This window comes from Dromiciops gliroides, chromosome 5 (genome assembly GCF_019393635.1).
Source record: "Dromiciops gliroides isolate mDroGli1 chromosome 5, mDroGli1.pri, whole genome shotgun sequence".
NCBI lineage: Eukaryota > Metazoa > Chordata > Mammalia > Microbiotheria > Microbiotheriidae > Dromiciops > Dromiciops gliroides.
Window position 1 is genome coordinate 138,304,585 of NC_057865.1, and position 17,391 is coordinate 138,321,975.

At 38.1% G+C, this 17,391-nt stretch overlaps 1 protein-coding gene across 7 annotated transcripts in view; it reads left to right on the forward strand.

Moving 5' to 3' along the window:
• Positions 1 to 17,391, forward strand: part of DOCK4 (dedicator of cytokinesis 4) — a 572,917-nt gene that overhangs the window by 400,577 nt on the left and 154,949 nt on the right. For all 7 annotated transcript variants that reach the window (XM_043965823.1, XM_043965817.1, XM_043965820.1 and 4 more), the window contains 3 exons: positions 1,540 to 1,621; positions 3,209 to 3,379; positions 5,292 to 5,484. In XM_043965823.1, coding sequence (XP_043821758.1) covers positions 1,540 to 1,621; positions 3,209 to 3,379; positions 5,292 to 5,484 — 446 coding nt within the window. The remainder of the gene's footprint in view (positions 1 to 1,539; positions 1,622 to 3,208; positions 3,380 to 5,291; positions 5,485 to 17,391) is intronic.

Consider the following 17,391-nt stretch of genomic DNA (forward strand, 5'->3'; position numbering starts at 1 on the left):
AGATGAGTTTGAGGTAGAGGGGCCTGACACAGTAGTAGCTGAGGAAGGAAGGAGTTTTAACTTTGGGAGGTAGTGACCCCCAACCACAGGGATTAAAGGAGGAAGAGGTGGGACTTTGTTAGTCATAAGTTGAATGAAATAACAGATGACTGAGGCTTCCACCCTCAAGGATCTTGAGGTTAGGAAGAAAATGGTCAGTTCATTTTCTCTTATCTGCCAGGAATAGAAATTTGCGTCAAGAAGAAGCCTGGGTTGGTAAATCCATGGCAATTACATTCCTAGGGGGTATGACTCTACTCACGCTCAATGCCAGGTCTTTAGTTTCATCCCAAAATGGCAATTTTATTTCCAGACTCCTCCCAGACCTACACCATTTAGGATGGATCATCCACAGGATGGCCACCCCATATTGAAGGTACTATGTGCAACTGTTTTCCTAAAAGTGTAGCTTATGAACCCTCACTGATGATATTTTTTTACCTTTAATAGGCAGCCAGAGGGCACAGTTGGCTTAAAGAAAGGTATTTACTGAAAAGGCATAGTAATAAAAGTAGCATGAAAATATTTCCTTTTATAAATCCCCTACATGCTCTTCCACAAATATAACCCACATGAATGAGAAGCATGGTCACGCTTAAAGGCTATAGGTGGAGAGGCCCACATGTAGGGAATATGTGTGGCCAAGGACAAGATATCTTCCATGTGGAAGATGCACTTGGCTCTGGGGTCAGGCCGAATATATGAGGCCTTAGTCTTGGACAGGATCCTGGCAGCAAGAGGCTGGGATTCCAGTCCTCAAAGATTTTAAGGCTGATTTTTTTTTTTTTTTTGCTTTTTCCAAATGACTCAGTAAAGTAGAAAAATAGGCAGTACCTCCGTATGTGACAACAGGTTCAATAGCAAGGAAGATACCAAATCCAGCCTCTTAGCACTTAGCGATAATGAAGGACTTCATTGGAATGATACGGGGTAGAATAATTGCAGTATCCATGTGGTCTAGAGCACAGAGGCTTAAAAATCTGTCCATGAGAATGGCCAAAGATCTAGAGCTGGATATAAATTAAGAAACTGAAGCTCAGAGAGGTCAAGTGATTTGACTGAAGTTGCACAGGTGACAGAGTTGGGACTCAAATCTAGCATTCTTCCACTGTCCCATATGAATAGAATTGTTTTGAAAGCAATATTTTTAAAAATTAAAAAATTAATGCCATAAAGAAAATTGGGGGTGGGGGAGATGCAGAAGGGGAGAGGCTAAGGCAAAGTTTTTCCTCTCTGGCTTTAGAAAAAATGATGATGTTGCAGAATTAGGTAAGGGAAATTGGGATTATTACTCAGCAACATGATTGATCTAAAATTAAGGATCTATTAAGACCTATAAATATCCACAATCACCAATTAGTGCTATTACTGACAAGAAAAGAAGCCTTCCAACAATCACAGTAGGTGTTTAATTTGGGTATTTGATTTGTACATTGATTATTAATTATCATGAGGATTAGGAAAAAATCCATGCACTGCATATTTTCCCTCTATTTTTAGAGATCTTATAAAAGTTCTTAAGTGGTATGTGGACAGAATAACAGAAGCAGAGCGACAGGAGCACATCCAGGAAGTTCTAAAGGTAAATGCATTATAACTAACAAAAACCCTAAACAAGATTTTTCCCTTTGTGGAAAGGGACTGGTGCTAATAGATTAATAAAGTTCAGGCTCGTGGCATTGAATTTTGGGGTTTTGAAGTCATGGCTCTCCCAGAGAGGTAAGAATTTTAAGTATTCCCTGAGTTTTTATTTCTTCATACTTTTCCTAGAATCTACTGATTATTTTGGATTAGTAGGGAGGAAGAACTTAAGAAAGTTGTGATGCCCACCTACAGTACAGGGGCTTATTAACGTCCTGTTTCTTCAATCATGGCACCAATTTTCTCCGCCAGAACCATGGTGGAATCATTATACTCAATTTTCAGAGCAAATAGGATGAATTAGTGAGGACAGAGGGCCAGGATTACCAATCATTCCATTGGAATGACGATAGAAACTCACACAGCTCACTTTTTAATTATGAACCTTAGTTTTGGGTTTTGGGCGTTGTTTTTCCAACTAAAAATGGAAAAGAAAACTCCTTATTGAGGGGCATGTTGGGAAGAACCTTTTAAATTGCACTTCTTTTTTTTTTTGTGGGGCAATGAGGGTTAAGGGACTTGCCCAGGGTCACACAACTAGTAAGTGTCAAGTGTCTGAGGCTGGATTTGAACTCAGGTCCTCCTGAATCCAGGGCTGGTGCTTTATCCACTGTGCCACTTAGCTGCCCTCATGAGCCTTTAAAAAATAAAAGAATAAGATCTTAAAAGCTATTTGGTTACCTAAAGACTGATATTCAAAATTAAGACAAGGTAGTATTCCTATTTATAACACTCTGTCTGATATTAAAAGGTAAGGCCAAAAGGCATTAACATTTTATAAAATAATTATTGTGCAACATTACTAAATTACTTTAGGAGTATTGAACAAAAAGCCCCAAACTTAAGTTAAATAAAAATGTAATGAGGACAAAATCATTTATGAAAGGTTAACTTCTCTCATATATATATGTATAGATAGATAGATACACACACAAATATATATATATATATACATATATATATGCCAGACTAATATTCATGTTATCTATTCCCTTTTGACATTCATATTTCCAAATAAAATTCAATGGAAGAAATTGGTTTTTCTAGTAATAATAGCTGACATTTGCTTAGATCTTTAAAATTTGCAAAGTGCTTTTGTATATCAATTGATTCGAGTCTCAGAGCAACCCTGTGAAGTCAATACTGAAGATATTGTTTTATCAATGAGGAAATAGCGATTGGGAAGTTAGTGTACATGTCAGAAGAAAGATTTGAACCCAGGCCTTTCTGATTCCATGTTCACAGTTCTATTCACTCTGCCAGGCTGAATCATCTAGCTTTTCAGGTAATCCTTCTTCTTCTTTTTTTTAATCTCATCAGAGCAGTGGGGAAAGTCCTTCCTGAAATGAAAAGGTTCAAAATATCTGTTGGGCCTTCGTTTTTAGAGCAAGAGTCAAAAAATGTCTACTTTCTTCCTTTACTTGAAAAACTCTTCTGAATAGTTTCACGGGGAGTAGGAACTTTGCCATTTGTTAAGGTTCCTAGGTTTCATTTTGATGTATGTGTTGTTTTTTTCCTTTAATTTTAGGCACAAGAGTATATTTTTAAGTATATAGTTCAGTCTCGAAGGCTGTTTTCTCTTGCCACTGGTGGACAAAATGAAGAAGAATTCCGTTGTTGTATTCAAGAGCTCCTTATGTCAGTACGATTCTTCCTTTCCCAAGAGAGCAAAGGGTCTGGAGCTTTATCCCAGTCACAGGTAATTTTTGTCAACTGGTGAATAGGGGGAAGAAGTGTTTGCGATTTTATTTTGCATAGAAACACAATCGAGCTCCAGCTTATATAGCTGCACCTGCCATGATTTATAATAGGTTGGTGGGGTTTTTTTTTTTAGTTCTATCAACCCTAAATAGCAGAACTTGGTTGATTTATTTTCAACTTTTTCCTACCTGAATTGAAAAAATATTGATTTGTAGCAGCGCTGTTTCTGGTTGCCAGAAAGAATATCAAAGGCTGGACAGGCTATTCCTGTCATTGTTTTGAAAGGAATTTCATCAGGGCTGATGCGGTTTTAATTATCTTCCCCAAACCCCAAACTGCTTTTTCATCTCTTGAACTCTAGCGCCTTATTACGGGGGCCAAGGGCCAAGGGCCAACCTGCATGCTATAGTACTTACATGCTCCCTAACTATCTGAGGGTAGATCACAGTGACTGCTACAAATGCCTGATGTCAAACTGGGGGCTAAAGGAGAAGTTACCTGACCTGGGGGCATGGTGAAAAAGCCCCAGAGTAATACAGCCAGGTGAGAAATGAGGACATATTTGAGCCGAGCTGTCTCCTTAAATAGAGGTCCCATCCTCCAATCAGAGCAGCAGAGATGGGAGGAAGTCCACCTCACCCACCCCCAACTGTCAGGAAGTGAATAGGGACAAATACTAGCTTTAAAATCAGTTCTTCTAAGTTATCTGTAAACTGGCCATAGACTGGAGAGCTTAATGGGTCATTAAGTAGACTTGAATTGGCTATCCAACTAAATCATGTTTGTGGACTTTTTGTGGGGGTGGTTAACTAGCTCTTAAAGGAAACCAGTTTGATAAAGTACAATCATGCCTTAAGTTTGTATAGGGCTTGGGGGCAGCTAGGGGGCGCAGTGGAGAAAGCACCGGCCCTGGATTCAGGAATACCTGAGTTCAAATCTGGCCTCAGACACTTGACACTTACTAGCTGTGTGACCCTGGGCAAGTCACTTAACCCTCATTGCCCCGACCCCCCAAAAAGGACAAGGAAAAAAAAAAGAAAAAAGTTTGTATAGGGCTCTATAGTATTCTAAATGCTTTCATGCATACATATATATATACATACATATATACATATATATATATGTATATAAAAAATCTTGTTTCATCATCACAACAAACTTCACAGAGGCAGAGCAAGTACTAGGTATTAAGATGTTTATACAATTATCTGTTCTTTAGTGTGTGTATGTGTGTTGGGGGGTGAGGGGGTTAGGGGCTGGATGCCCCTAAGATCTGGAAAATCAGTGTACAATTTTTTTGGCCCTCCCTACCAGAGAAGAAATCTGAATTATTATGTTATTAAAAGATAGAATATGTTGATATTATACAATAATATCTATTTTAATGCATTTTTAAATTTCTAAATTCTGTATCATCTGCGGCTTCTGCAAAACTCCCCCCCTCCCCCAATCCCATTTAATTTCTTTGCCAACTCCTGATTTATCTAAATCACTATGGGGAAAGTCATGATGTGGAAGGGATAACTGTAGTGACTTCTCCAAGGTCACACTTTTAGTCAGTGGCAGAACTGGAAGATAGAAATCAGATCTTCTGTCTTCTAGTTTGAAGCTCTTCCCACAACTCAGTGCTGCCTCCTGCTGAGGCTGGGGTTTTCCCAGACTATTCTACAGCTATCAATGATTTTTCAAATTTTCTCATTTCTTTTGATGTTCTATCCACTACACTTTTAAAAAAATAAACAATAGATAATTTTATCTCTTCCTTTTAAGGTACTCCACACTTTCTCCATCATTTAAAAATACTTAAGATAATCCTTCAGAACACTGAGATTTTGAAACTCATTTCACATGGTAATTTGAGGTTAATTTTAATTCTTTTTTCCTTCCTCTTTTTTTTTTCCCCTCTTAAGGCTGTATTCCTGAGTTCCTTCCCAGCAGTGTATTCTGAGCTGTTGAAACTCTTTGATGTTCGTGAGGTAGCAAACTTAGTGCATGATACTCTGGGCAGTCTGCCAACAATCATGCACGTGGATGACTCCCTTCAAGCTGTGAAGCTTCAGTGTATTGGAAAAACAGTGGAAAGCCAGCTATATACCAACCCTGGTAGGACGATAATTCTCTTGGGTGAAACAAACTCTCTAGAAAACTTGTCATGTCTTGCATTCACAGGTCAGCAGAAACCCATGAAAACATTTTGAAAACCCCAGATCATAAAAACATCATTGATGTGGAATATCGAAGCAAAGATATTTTTTATCTATGATAAAAGCATGACTAGCAAAATGTCTGTTTCTAGAAAGAATCAATCATGATGATGACATCACGGACTCTTAGCACAACTGCTTTAGTCTGAGTTTGCCTGGCAAACTTGCAGATTTGTGCTTGAAGTTTCATTTTTAAACTTTAAATAAGGGATCAAGTGAGATTTCTTTTCAAAGCTTATGGGAAAAAGAATAGGAAATGATGGTATTGGAAAGGGCATCAGTAAAACACAAGAAAAGAAAATGAATACAGCATTTTTGTCTCATGTTTTCCAAAATCCACATTTTGGGACTAATTCCATCAAAACAGTCCTCCTCCTGGGAAAGTAGATTTTTTTTGTTGACAGTGTTTGGGATCCCAGGTATCTGCCATATTTCTTTTATATCAATTTGACTATTTTGATTAGTATGGTACATTGCTGGAGCAGTCACACAAATAATTGCTATTATCTTCTGATCATGAGTTGAGCTATTCCTTGTTAATAAGTAGACTGAGTGCCAGTGAGAGGCTAGTGACCGATGAGTGCTCTGTGTGTGAGTATGTACCAAAGGAGTGGCTGGCACACAGGATGGCTCAGCAGTTGGCAAGTGGACAAACAGGGCTAAACAAGCATCTAAAAGCAGCACTTTTGAGAAGAGAGAATGTGAGGGATGCTTTCTGAAACTGTTCCAGGAATGTTTTCCTTGACCACTAACAAAAGATTATAATAGTTCATCTTGAGACAAAAACAACATTAAGCCAAGAAGTTTGTTCTAATGCCTTGCAGAATGTTTGTTTATTGTTTCAGACTCATACATAATAAAACACTTACTATGTGCAGATCATTAGGCCCCTATCAAGATTCTTTTTTTCTTAGAGGTAACCAGTACTCTTTCCCTGTCCTCAGAGGGCTTATTGTCTGTTGATATAGACAACCTCTCCCTGAGATTGTTACCACTTAAATTTAACAAATATAATTTGATATCCTAAGCCCTCTTGGAGAGGATAAATGGTTCCTTAATAGGGTAGAAGAAATGAAGTAGTGGACTGGAGAGGCAGAATGAGATATACATTTTCAGATATGTCCAATGTGTTGGGCTTTTTTTATCTCATGGATTATATGTATTTGTTACAAGGGAGAGCTTCATTCTGGAAGTGGGGGAAAGGGGAAAGGAATGAATTACTAATCACCTATTATGGGCCAAGAATTTTACAAGATGCCTTACAAATGTTTTCTCATTTGATCCTCACACCTATCCAGGGAGGAATGTACTATAATTATTCCCACTTTACAGAGGGGGAAAGTAAGGGCAGGCTAGTGGGAAACAATAAACTGATCAGCTGGCAAAAACAGCTTCAACAATTTTTTTTTCTTTAAAAAAAACTGCACAGGGGCAGCTAGGTGGTGCAGTGGATAAAGCACTGGCCCCGTATTAAGGAGGACCTGAGTTCAAATCCTGCCTCAGACACTTAACACTTACTAGCTGTGTGACCCTGGGCAAGTCACTTAACCCCAATTGCCTCACCAAAAAAACCCCTAAAAGTTAAATGTGAGCCAATGAGATTGGATGGCTTGAAATTGTTTCTCCCAAAGACTTGGTAACTCAGAACGTATTCATTAACACAGGAACAGAAAAAAACAAAACAAACAAAAAAAACTGCACAGAAGAAAAAATAGTGCAATAGGGACCAGAAATAAATTATAGCACAGTTGTTACCACTTTTCTTAGATTTTATGTAATATATATGTACATGTACATATTTATATATATATATAACTCTATCTCTTCTCTTTATATATATATACATATATATATAAACATATATATTTAAAATAAACTATGACACCTCTTTCATATTCTTCATATGTTGAAATGGTGTTTGTTGATTTCTAATTTCATAATAAAAAAGAAAATTAATTTAAAAACAAAGAAATAATCCAGGGAAGAAACCAGCAAGAAAAGATTTCATTGGGGGCAGGTGAGAATCAAAACCAATATCAAAGAATTAGTAAATGGAAGAGTGAAACAGAGATGAGATTCTACCACTGGAGTAATAAAACAAGTGTACAGTTTTCTTGCAGTGGAGAATGAATCTGACCTCTGTTTGATGAAACAACAGAAACTCATGTTCAGTATACAGGCCCTTGCAAGTAAGAAGAATCCAAATAATATTTCCATGAAGAGAAAAATAGTGGTTGGTAGTTCCATCCTGAGAGATACAGATGTTTTCATAATGAAGCTGAAATAGTTAATCAGATCATAGAATTAGAGCTATAAGGGAACTCAGAGATGAAATAGTCCATCCTGAAGTATCTGTTACATTGTATCTTTTTTTTTTTTTTTTTGGTGAGGCAATTGGGGTTAAGTGACTTGCCCAGGGTCACACAGCTAGTAAGTGTTAAGTGTCTGAGGCCGGATTTGAACTCAGGTCCTCCTGAATCCAGGGCTGGTGCTCTATCTACTGTGCCACCTAGCTGCCCTTGTTACATTGTATCTTGATAGGCCTCAGGAAAGCATGCCATGGTCAGACCCCTAGATCTAGGTAAAAAAAAATAACTATGGGATTCCCATTTTTGGAGAGTACATGTCACTGCCTTCAAACTCTGATTGATGAATTCCCTTAAGGGCTGAAACAACACCTTTTTCTCAGGCTGATGATCCTAAGGGTATCAACCTGACAATTGTGGGGATCCTCTCCGATGTTGTCTCTTACCTTTGACTTGCTTTTCTTAACCTCAGAACTCCTGATCCCACCAGTCATTTATTTTCCCCAGTAGCTCTGCCTGCCCTATGACCTGCCTTATTTTTGGTTCCCATCTTTGTACTTCTGCCTACTTGACTTACTATCACTTGCTATCCCTGATCCACTTCTGGCTTCCATATTGTCCACCTGGGATGAACTATCCAATAACAGACTCCCTCTTTTTTCACTTAAATGCTTGACCTCTCTCACTGTCAGTAAATCTTCATTTCACTCTTAGTCCTTATCACTGTAATTCTTAGTCACCTGCTGGCTGACAGTTACTGCTGTCAATCAATGCAGACTATTGCTAGGGATACTATGGTTGGCTCACCTGGCAGTTAAGCCCTACCTTATACAGGGCAGAATAGTATAATAGATGTTCCAGAGAACATACCCAGACTCCAGTGTACAAACCATTGCCTGCTTCTTCTGATTCATGTGAGAGCCAAAAAATGTCAGGTCCTTTCTCAAGGGCAGGAACTAGTTGGTGTTTGCATCTCCAGTGCCTGGAATATGGTAGGTGCTTAATAGATGACATTTGAAGGGTTTACAAATATTCTAACTGGGGGGGGGGGCAGAAACAAACTTGAAATACATGTTATATCTTTGCAGTTCTGGGTAGGAAATTGAAAGTCTGAGAGTCATTAGGTAATCCATTTTGAGGTTTGTCATCATCTTAAAGAAGAAAAGAAGGTCATGGAAAGTGAAGAGCTGGCTCTAGAGATGGTGTCAGAGGGCAGGATTCAGTTTTGTGGAACAGTAATTTTTTTATACCAGAATTATGAATTGAGCCCCTGGCTAGGTTGAAAAATGGATTTTAGGAAAACCCCAAAGAATGTTCTTGGCAGGAGACTTGAGCTGATCAAGAGTGCTCAAATTTGATTGAAAAGACATTTAGAAAAAATAAAAAAGAATAAATAGAAAACCCTATTCCTTGGCGGGGGGCGGGGGGGGAGACATATAGAAAATGGCAAAAGTAGATAATATGAGAAACAACATGTATAACGGAGAGGACAACCATAGTCGTGGGTGATAGGCCTTGTAATTCTCAGGGCAAAATAAAAGGAAAAACAGCCTGGAACAAGCGTTTATGGTCTCAGATGTTTGTCGTGCTATGACGGTTTTATAATTTGTATTAGGAAAGTATGATTCATATCTTCCATCTGGCTGAAGACTTTGTAGTAAACTCATACAAAAATATCTTCTAGGTCTGTCTTTTTTCTTACCCAAATGATCCCCATCATGCTTCTGTTCTTGGGTTCATAGATTTCCAAAGAGGTGCAAACTTTAAAAATCAGCTATATGAGATCATAATGAGAGAAACATCAATATTCTTTTTTTTTTTTTTTTTTTAGTGAGGCAATTGGGGTTAAGTGACTTGCCCAGGGTCACACAGCTAGTTAAGTGTCAAGTGTCTGAGGCCGGATTTTGAACTCAGGTACTCCTGATTCCAGGGCCAGTGCTCTATCCACTGCGCCATCTAGCTGCCCCAACATCAATATTCTTAATGTACATGTATATACACACACACACACACATACACACAACTATATAGAAATATGCATCTATAAAATGTATATGCATATACACACACATTTATAATAAATCCCAAGTTCCTTGAGAGCAGGAATTATCTTTTTTGTTTGTTTTTGTATCCCCAGCACTTAACACAATGCCTGGCATATAGATTGCTTTGTAACAATCCGTGAAGAAAATCTAGTAATTTTAGTTACCTGTAAATGGAATATGATCAAAAAGCATGAGGTGAACCCTTTCCCTCCACCCAAAAAATGATAACATGATTTTAGGCCACCTTAAATTATAAAAGGAGTTAATAGTCTTCATGTTATTGTGTGGTGGAAGGATTAGATTTATTCTGCTTGGCACCTTCAGAAAGTAGGACTAATGTGTGGAAGTGATAGAGAGGAAAAATGTATTTCTAAATAAGTAGGAAAGAGGTAATAGAGTGACTTAGTGGATCAAGTTTGGAGTCAAGGAAACCTGGGTTCAAGAACTGCTTCTGAGATGTATGGGATGTGGGAACTGTAGGCAATTCACTTAACATCTCAGTGACCCAGATAAGTCTCTAAGACTCTAAATTTCAGAGAAGTTACTGATCCACATTGGTAATAAAAGCTTCCACATTAGGAATTCCCCACATCAATGAAATTATATACATGGTAGAATGACAACGATGATGATGATGTCAAACTTCCTAAAAGTTAAAATTGTCCAAAAATCGAATAGGCTGCATTGGGAGGTAGTGAATTTCCTCTCAGAAATCTTCAAGTAGAGGCTGGATAACTGTAATGGGGATGTGTGCTATAAGTAGGAATTGGATTAGATGATGTTAAAGGTCCCTTTTCCACTCTGCAGGTAGTTGCCTGGTAAACAGGTAATTAAAGCAAAGGGAGTTAGATAGTCTTGTGGGATATTTCACTTTAGCTACTGTAGAGATGAATTAATTCCCTTACTTTACTATTAGATACCATTAGGTAGCACAATGAATAGAGTGCTGGACTTGGAGTCAAGAAAACCTGAGTTCAAATCCAACCTCAGTCATTTATTACATTGTCACTTAACCTCTGTGTATCAGTTTCCTTATCTGTAAAATAGAAGTAATAATACTTACCTCCTAGGGTTCTCATGAGAATAAAATGACATATTTGTAAAGTGCTGCAAATCTGAAAGCATTATGTAAATGCTAGCTATTATTATTGTCATTATTATTTTTATAGTCTCATCATAGGCTTTAGAAATAGTTATCCAACCTCCTGATTTTTACAAATTAAATAAGCAAACTGAGGCCTAAAATGTAAAGCAACTTTCCCATGGTTACACCGGTAACCCAAATTCTCAGGTACAAAATCCAGTATTTACAATATAGCAGAATGCTACTTGTCTATCAGCTCTACTTGCTATCTCTCCCTTGGACAATGCTGGACACCTGCTGATAAAAACTTCACAAACTTGCCATTTTCAACATTTTTTATCAGTCAGCAAAACCTCCTTATCATATCATATCACGATTTACCTGATATAATTAATTAAATTATAGCTCAGGTCAGCAATACTTTACATTGACAGTTTGCTGATTAGATTTTAAAGAGGTTTACAGACAATCTTTAACAAGACACCCTAGGACTGTCATTCACATCTAGCTATTATTTTGTAAGAGTGCTTTCTTCTATGCATGGTTAATCTCATTCATTTCATTTGAATCTTGTTAAATTTCAACTTTTAACTAAAGCATTGCATAGGTTTTGATTTTTGTCCAAATTTCTAATCATCTTCCTTGCCATTCCTCTACTCCAAAAGAGATGGGCAGGTATTCGTAGATGGTTTCAGAATTTCTGGAAATGTTTTTCTCTCTCCTTTGAGTTAAAACCAGGGGGTACTGTCTGGGCATGAGAGAAGGCCAAAGATACCTCGGGCGCCGAGATAAAGGGCTCTAAAATCTAATGTAGGGATCTTGAAGTTAATCTGCAGCATTTACAGGCTTTAAGGAGGAGATTGGCAGGGTCAAACTTGTGACTCAACAGCTTTGGCAGTAACAGTCAGAAGATATTGGACGATAGAGATTGGTTAGAAGTGTGGGTGGGGAGATGATCAAGGAGGAGGTTATGATAACCCAGCCAAGAAAAGATAAGGCTGTGAAACAGGGCAAATAGTGTTTGAAATAGCAAAGACTTGGATATTAGACTCATAACCTCTTCAAGATCAATCTGTTTGTACTACAATTTTCACATTTGTTTCTGTTTTGTTTGCACTGCTTGATGCTCAGCGATTACTTTAGCAGTTATCTACAGGTGCAGCTAAGCTTATTTCTTGTTAAGTACGAGTCTTGTGCGTCTGTTCAGCTTCTAGATAATTGGGTGATTGATCAAGCTAATGCACCGAAGTAGGCGTAAGGCATCACTATACATACTAAACATATGCTATTGATAAGAAGTTTGCATTTTAAAAAATTCTCAAAGCCTAAAAGATATTAGTTTTTTGTTGTTTTTTTTTAATCTTCCCAGTGGGGGAAAAAATTCTTAAAGGATAAAAAAGGGTTTTATTGTTTTGTACCAATAAAGTCACCAATCCTTGCTACCAGGCTATGCAGCTTTCTTTGAGACTGCAGTAAATTTGTAAAGGTTATGTTGAAAGTACATTCAAGAGTTACTTCCCATAAATTAATGGGCTTCCCTGGTTCTATGCCATAACATGCCAGAAGGATGTTTGGTGGGTGGCATCTATTATTCTGGCAACAGCTTGGAAAATAAAGGCTTACTGCGTTTGACGGGTGCTTAGTAGCTTTTCTTCCTGAGACTGTATTTAAGGTGCAATTTATATTGATTTTTATTACAGAAAGAGCTATAGAGTTTTGTTTGCACTTCCAAAACTGATTCATTTAAAACTTTGGGGCTAGGGGCAGCTAGGTGGTGTGGTGAATAGAGCACCAGCCCTGGATTCAGGAGGACCTGAGGTCAAATCTGGCCTCAGACACTTGACACTTACTAGCTGTGTGACCCTGGGCAAGTCACTTAACCTTCATTGCTCCCCCCCCCCCAAAGTAAGGAATAAAAACAAAAACAAACTTTGCTGTCAACCAGATGTGGTTAGCTAAAGAGGCTGGCGGGCCTTAAATCAGCCATGCCAGGTCCACTCCAGCTGCTTCCTGAATGGTGCTAAGTGTAATGGCTTGGGATGCTATTAAGTAACAATGATAAATATACTTTAAAGTGTAAATTGGCCAAAAAAAAAAATCATGTTTGCCATAAAGTAAGCACAGAGAGAATGCTGGGTAATTATAATGACCAGATTTGGCCTTATAGAAAAGTGATGAAAATGCCCTTTACTGCAGGGAGGGGGGTGGGGTACATATGCTTATGGAATGTTGCCCATACTGTCAAACACAGGTGATTTGTTTATTTTGTTGATTTTTTTCTCATTCTTTAAAACTGTTTCTTTCAAAGGATGACTTGCTAGGTGGGGAGGATATATTTAGAAACAAATGTGTTAAAGACCAAAGATAATTTTAAATGTATAGATGTGTGTGTCTGAATGTTTGTGTGTTAGAGAATGCAGATATTTTCTGTTAGTCCAACAATGAGATTTGACTAAAAGCAGTCAGGTTTTGACCTTGCAAACCCCTATTATTTCCTCTGCATACTTTTTCCTTATCTCCAGACCCTTTCATATCATACTTAACCTCTGATTGGACTCTGCCAGATTGAGAAAACTCTTGCTTCAGGGCTACCCTGTTATTTCCAACTAGGAAAGTCTTGAGAGCATTTGCCAAAAAACTTATCTCAAGTCCAAGTTCATGGATTATTTTAGTGTTTTCCCACATCATGGTGTAAATGTTGTCAAACTCCCATGTTAGCACTGATGCCTAAACTGAAGTATTTAGGATGGGTTTTACAGATCTATATGTGAGTTCTAAATTATATTTAATTTTTCTCCATAGGAAAGACCAAATGGGACCAAAATAAAAGTAAAATATCTAGTGTTATTTTTGAGTCTGTTCATAGAATAAATAAGATCACAGTGAACAAGTCAGTACTATACTTTTTCATGAATAAGTTGATTCATATCTCTCTAAGGATCTCCTTATGTTCCCCTGTGACCTGAAAGTGACTCTAGGTTGTTGAAGGATATGCCAGCAGAAAACCCTGGAAGATCCTAACAAGCTGAAAAAACGTCAAGTTTCAGCTGTGACAGGCTGCTACCAGACAACCAGAATGGCTGAGTTAGAAAAGGACTGTCCCCAGATAGTTGGGATGAATTATTTGGAAAAGGGAAGTGATGCAAACGATTTACTTAGGGTTGGAAAGGTGATGATCATATCATCAATGCGAAGACTATCTCAAGGGATGATTATTCCTTTTGAAATAATAATTGATGAACTTTGGGCCACTCTCAAAGCAATTTTATGCAGGTTTTCTGACCGTGTTTATCATAAAATCAAGATAAAAGAGCATAAGCCTTAGTTAGACCCATTGCATTTTGGAGCAGGGAGGAGGAGGAAAGAATATTCATCTCTCTAGCAGCAGTATGGTATATAGTGTCAAATTCACTTCCCAGATGTCAGGCAAAACTCTCAAATATAACTGGGAAATATTGTACTAAATAAATAAAAACAATCAAACATATCATGCTAATTTTTTTTTGTTGTTTTCTAAGTGAATATGTAACTGGCAGAGATCCATTTCTATTTGAGTTTGACACCACTGCTATGGTAGAAAGAACACTGAACTCCTAATCTGGGGTTTTAGCCTTTGTTCTGCCATTTACTAGCTACATGAACTTAATCAGTTGCCTCCCTGAGCCTGCTTCCTCAACCCTAAAACAGAGGACATGATATTTGGGCTGTCTACTTTAATAGGGTTATTGTGAGAATCATTTGATGACTTTCAGAAGGCCTCAGTTTCCTTACTTCCAAAATGGGGTGTTTGGATGTTCCTTTATTCCCTGACATTTATGAAAATCTTTTCTAAGAAGATAACGTCTGTGTAAGGCCTGTGAAAGTATTTTTCCTCTGTAAGGTGGAGTTGATGTTGCTATCATCCTTATTATGATGATATCTCACTCTCAGAATATTTCCCTCACAATCCCCTGTATGATTTTGTATGTCATGGCTGTGTCTACCACTGCACATGTGGTACGTGACAAGAATGCTATTTGTGATTGGCCTTGCGATCTGAAAAATCATGGGTTGTTGCATTCTTTTTAATATATATTTTGTTGATATTTTTTAAAATGTTGCTATCACTTCCCAAAGACTCCCCCCAGTAGAACCTTCCCCTATAATAAAGATTATAATTAAGTAAAACAAGCTAATACCAACCGTGTACTCTAATGTATACTCCATTTCAAGTTCATTAGTTTTGCTGCCTCCCTGCTGAGAAGAGAGGGCAGTGTTTCACAACTCTTTTGGACCCAAGTTTGGTCATTGTATTGGTTAGATTTCTACTGTCTTTTAATGTTATTTCCTTTTGTAATTTTGACTGACTTTTAATGTTATTCCCTTTTGCATTATGGGGCTAATTGTCCTCTGTTTTCCTTACTGCATTCTGCTTCAGTTCACAAAAATCTTCCCAAATTTCACTAAATTTTTCATCATCATCTTTTCTTATAGTGTAGTTAAATAATCCATTGCATTCATGAACCACACTTTGTTCAGCCATCCTTAGCAATTGCTTTCACAATCAGCTCCTGACACGGCATAGCCACGTGGAAAAAAAATTTTGGCCGTCATGCAATAATGAGCTTCTTTATCATGACCTACTCTAGCTGTCTTAAGATGGGAAGATAATAGACTCCCAAACCATAGTTTAGGGGCATTTCAGCAGAACTCATGTAAACAGATTGAGGCTTTCACCGAGAAGAACCCTTTGCTTGAGGAGACAATGTATGTTACCCATACTGTGTACTCAAGATAAAGTAGGAAGACTGATTCCACAGGCAGTCTACTTTGTCACACTATGTATTGTTATTCTTTTTTCCCTATGGGGGAATTCCCACACAGAGAACATGATTAGAAAGTAAAGTTGGTGGCCCATAGTCCTGTCTAAATGGAGTACACTTGAAGTGTTTCCATCCTTTCCTTAGGTTTTCTTTTTTTTTGGGGGGGGGGGGAGGCAATGAGGGTTAAGTGACTTGCCCAGGGTCACACAGCCAGTAAGTGTCAAGGGTCTGAGACCGGATTTGAACTAAGGTCCTCCTGAATCCAGGGCCTGTGCTTTATCCACTGCACCACCTAGCTGCCCCTTTCCTTAGCTTTTGTAACTATTTTTGGAAAGGCTTGAAGCTAATTATGACTCTCTCTAATCTATTCCTAGGTTGCCTTAGTCAGGAAAAAAGTTCTTTCTCCATGTTTGCTTGGCTTTTCTTCCTATCTACTTCAGCAGAACATTCTGCTCATCTTGTTTCTAATCATCTCCACGTGAGATTGCCATGCCTCAGCTGCTGAGGTGTCTTGCTGGCATCCGACTTATTTATATGCCCTCTCTGGTGAGGATGAGCTGTGGTGGCCATATGGGTCTGATCACACGACTCATTTTAATATCACTCCTACTCATGCCAAAATGCTGATTTATGGGATCTCTGGCCAGAGTCCTATTCTCAGAGGAAGCAAAGATCAGCTTATATCTTTGTTTAGGAGTCATATAAGAAAGAAACTTTTAAAATCCACATTTATTGTGTTGTAGTCAGTGTTCCTCCCTTGACTAAGGATCAGCAGAGTAGGTGAATATGAGGGTGAATGGTCATGCATTGACCCTTCCAAGCTGAATAGCAAGCTTTTTTTTTTTCCCATGTTTTAGCCTTTAAATTTCACCAATCTGTGTGTGAAAAGATTCTTGCTTAAATTGCATTTTTCCTGCTTGGTCAGTTTAGGAACTTTTAAAAATTTTATTTTAAAGGCAAGAATTAGCATTTTAACCAGTCAGCTAATTTGGCCTTCAGAAAGACTGAGAAATGAAGACAGAATAACTAATGACACAAGTTCCTGATCATGGTAATCCCCATGTACATTAATTCTATAATTTGCATTGGTTGACATCATACCTGGTGATGAAAAGACGAGAGCCAGCATGTTATAGTAGATGCAGTGATGGAATTGGAGTCAGGAATACCTGGGTTCAAATTCCACTTCTGTTATTCAGTAGCTACATTACTTATCCTTGAGCTTCAGTTACTAAATCTATAAAATGAGAATAATAACACCTTTAGTGACTACAGGATTGGTATGAGGCTCAGATGGAGTAACGTATCTGTAGTACCCCTTATTAATTATCCCCACAAATCACATTCATAGGACAGGTTGTTCCCCCCAAAATAGATTTAAAAACCCTGAGGGGGCAGTTAGGTGGCACAGTAGATAAAGCACCAGCCCTAAATTCAGGAAGACCTGAGTTCAAATCCGGCCTCAGATACTTGACACTTACTAGCTCTGTGACCCTGGGCAAGTCACTTAGCCCTCATTGCCCCACAAAACAAACAAACAAAAAACTACCCTGAAATGACCAGATTCTA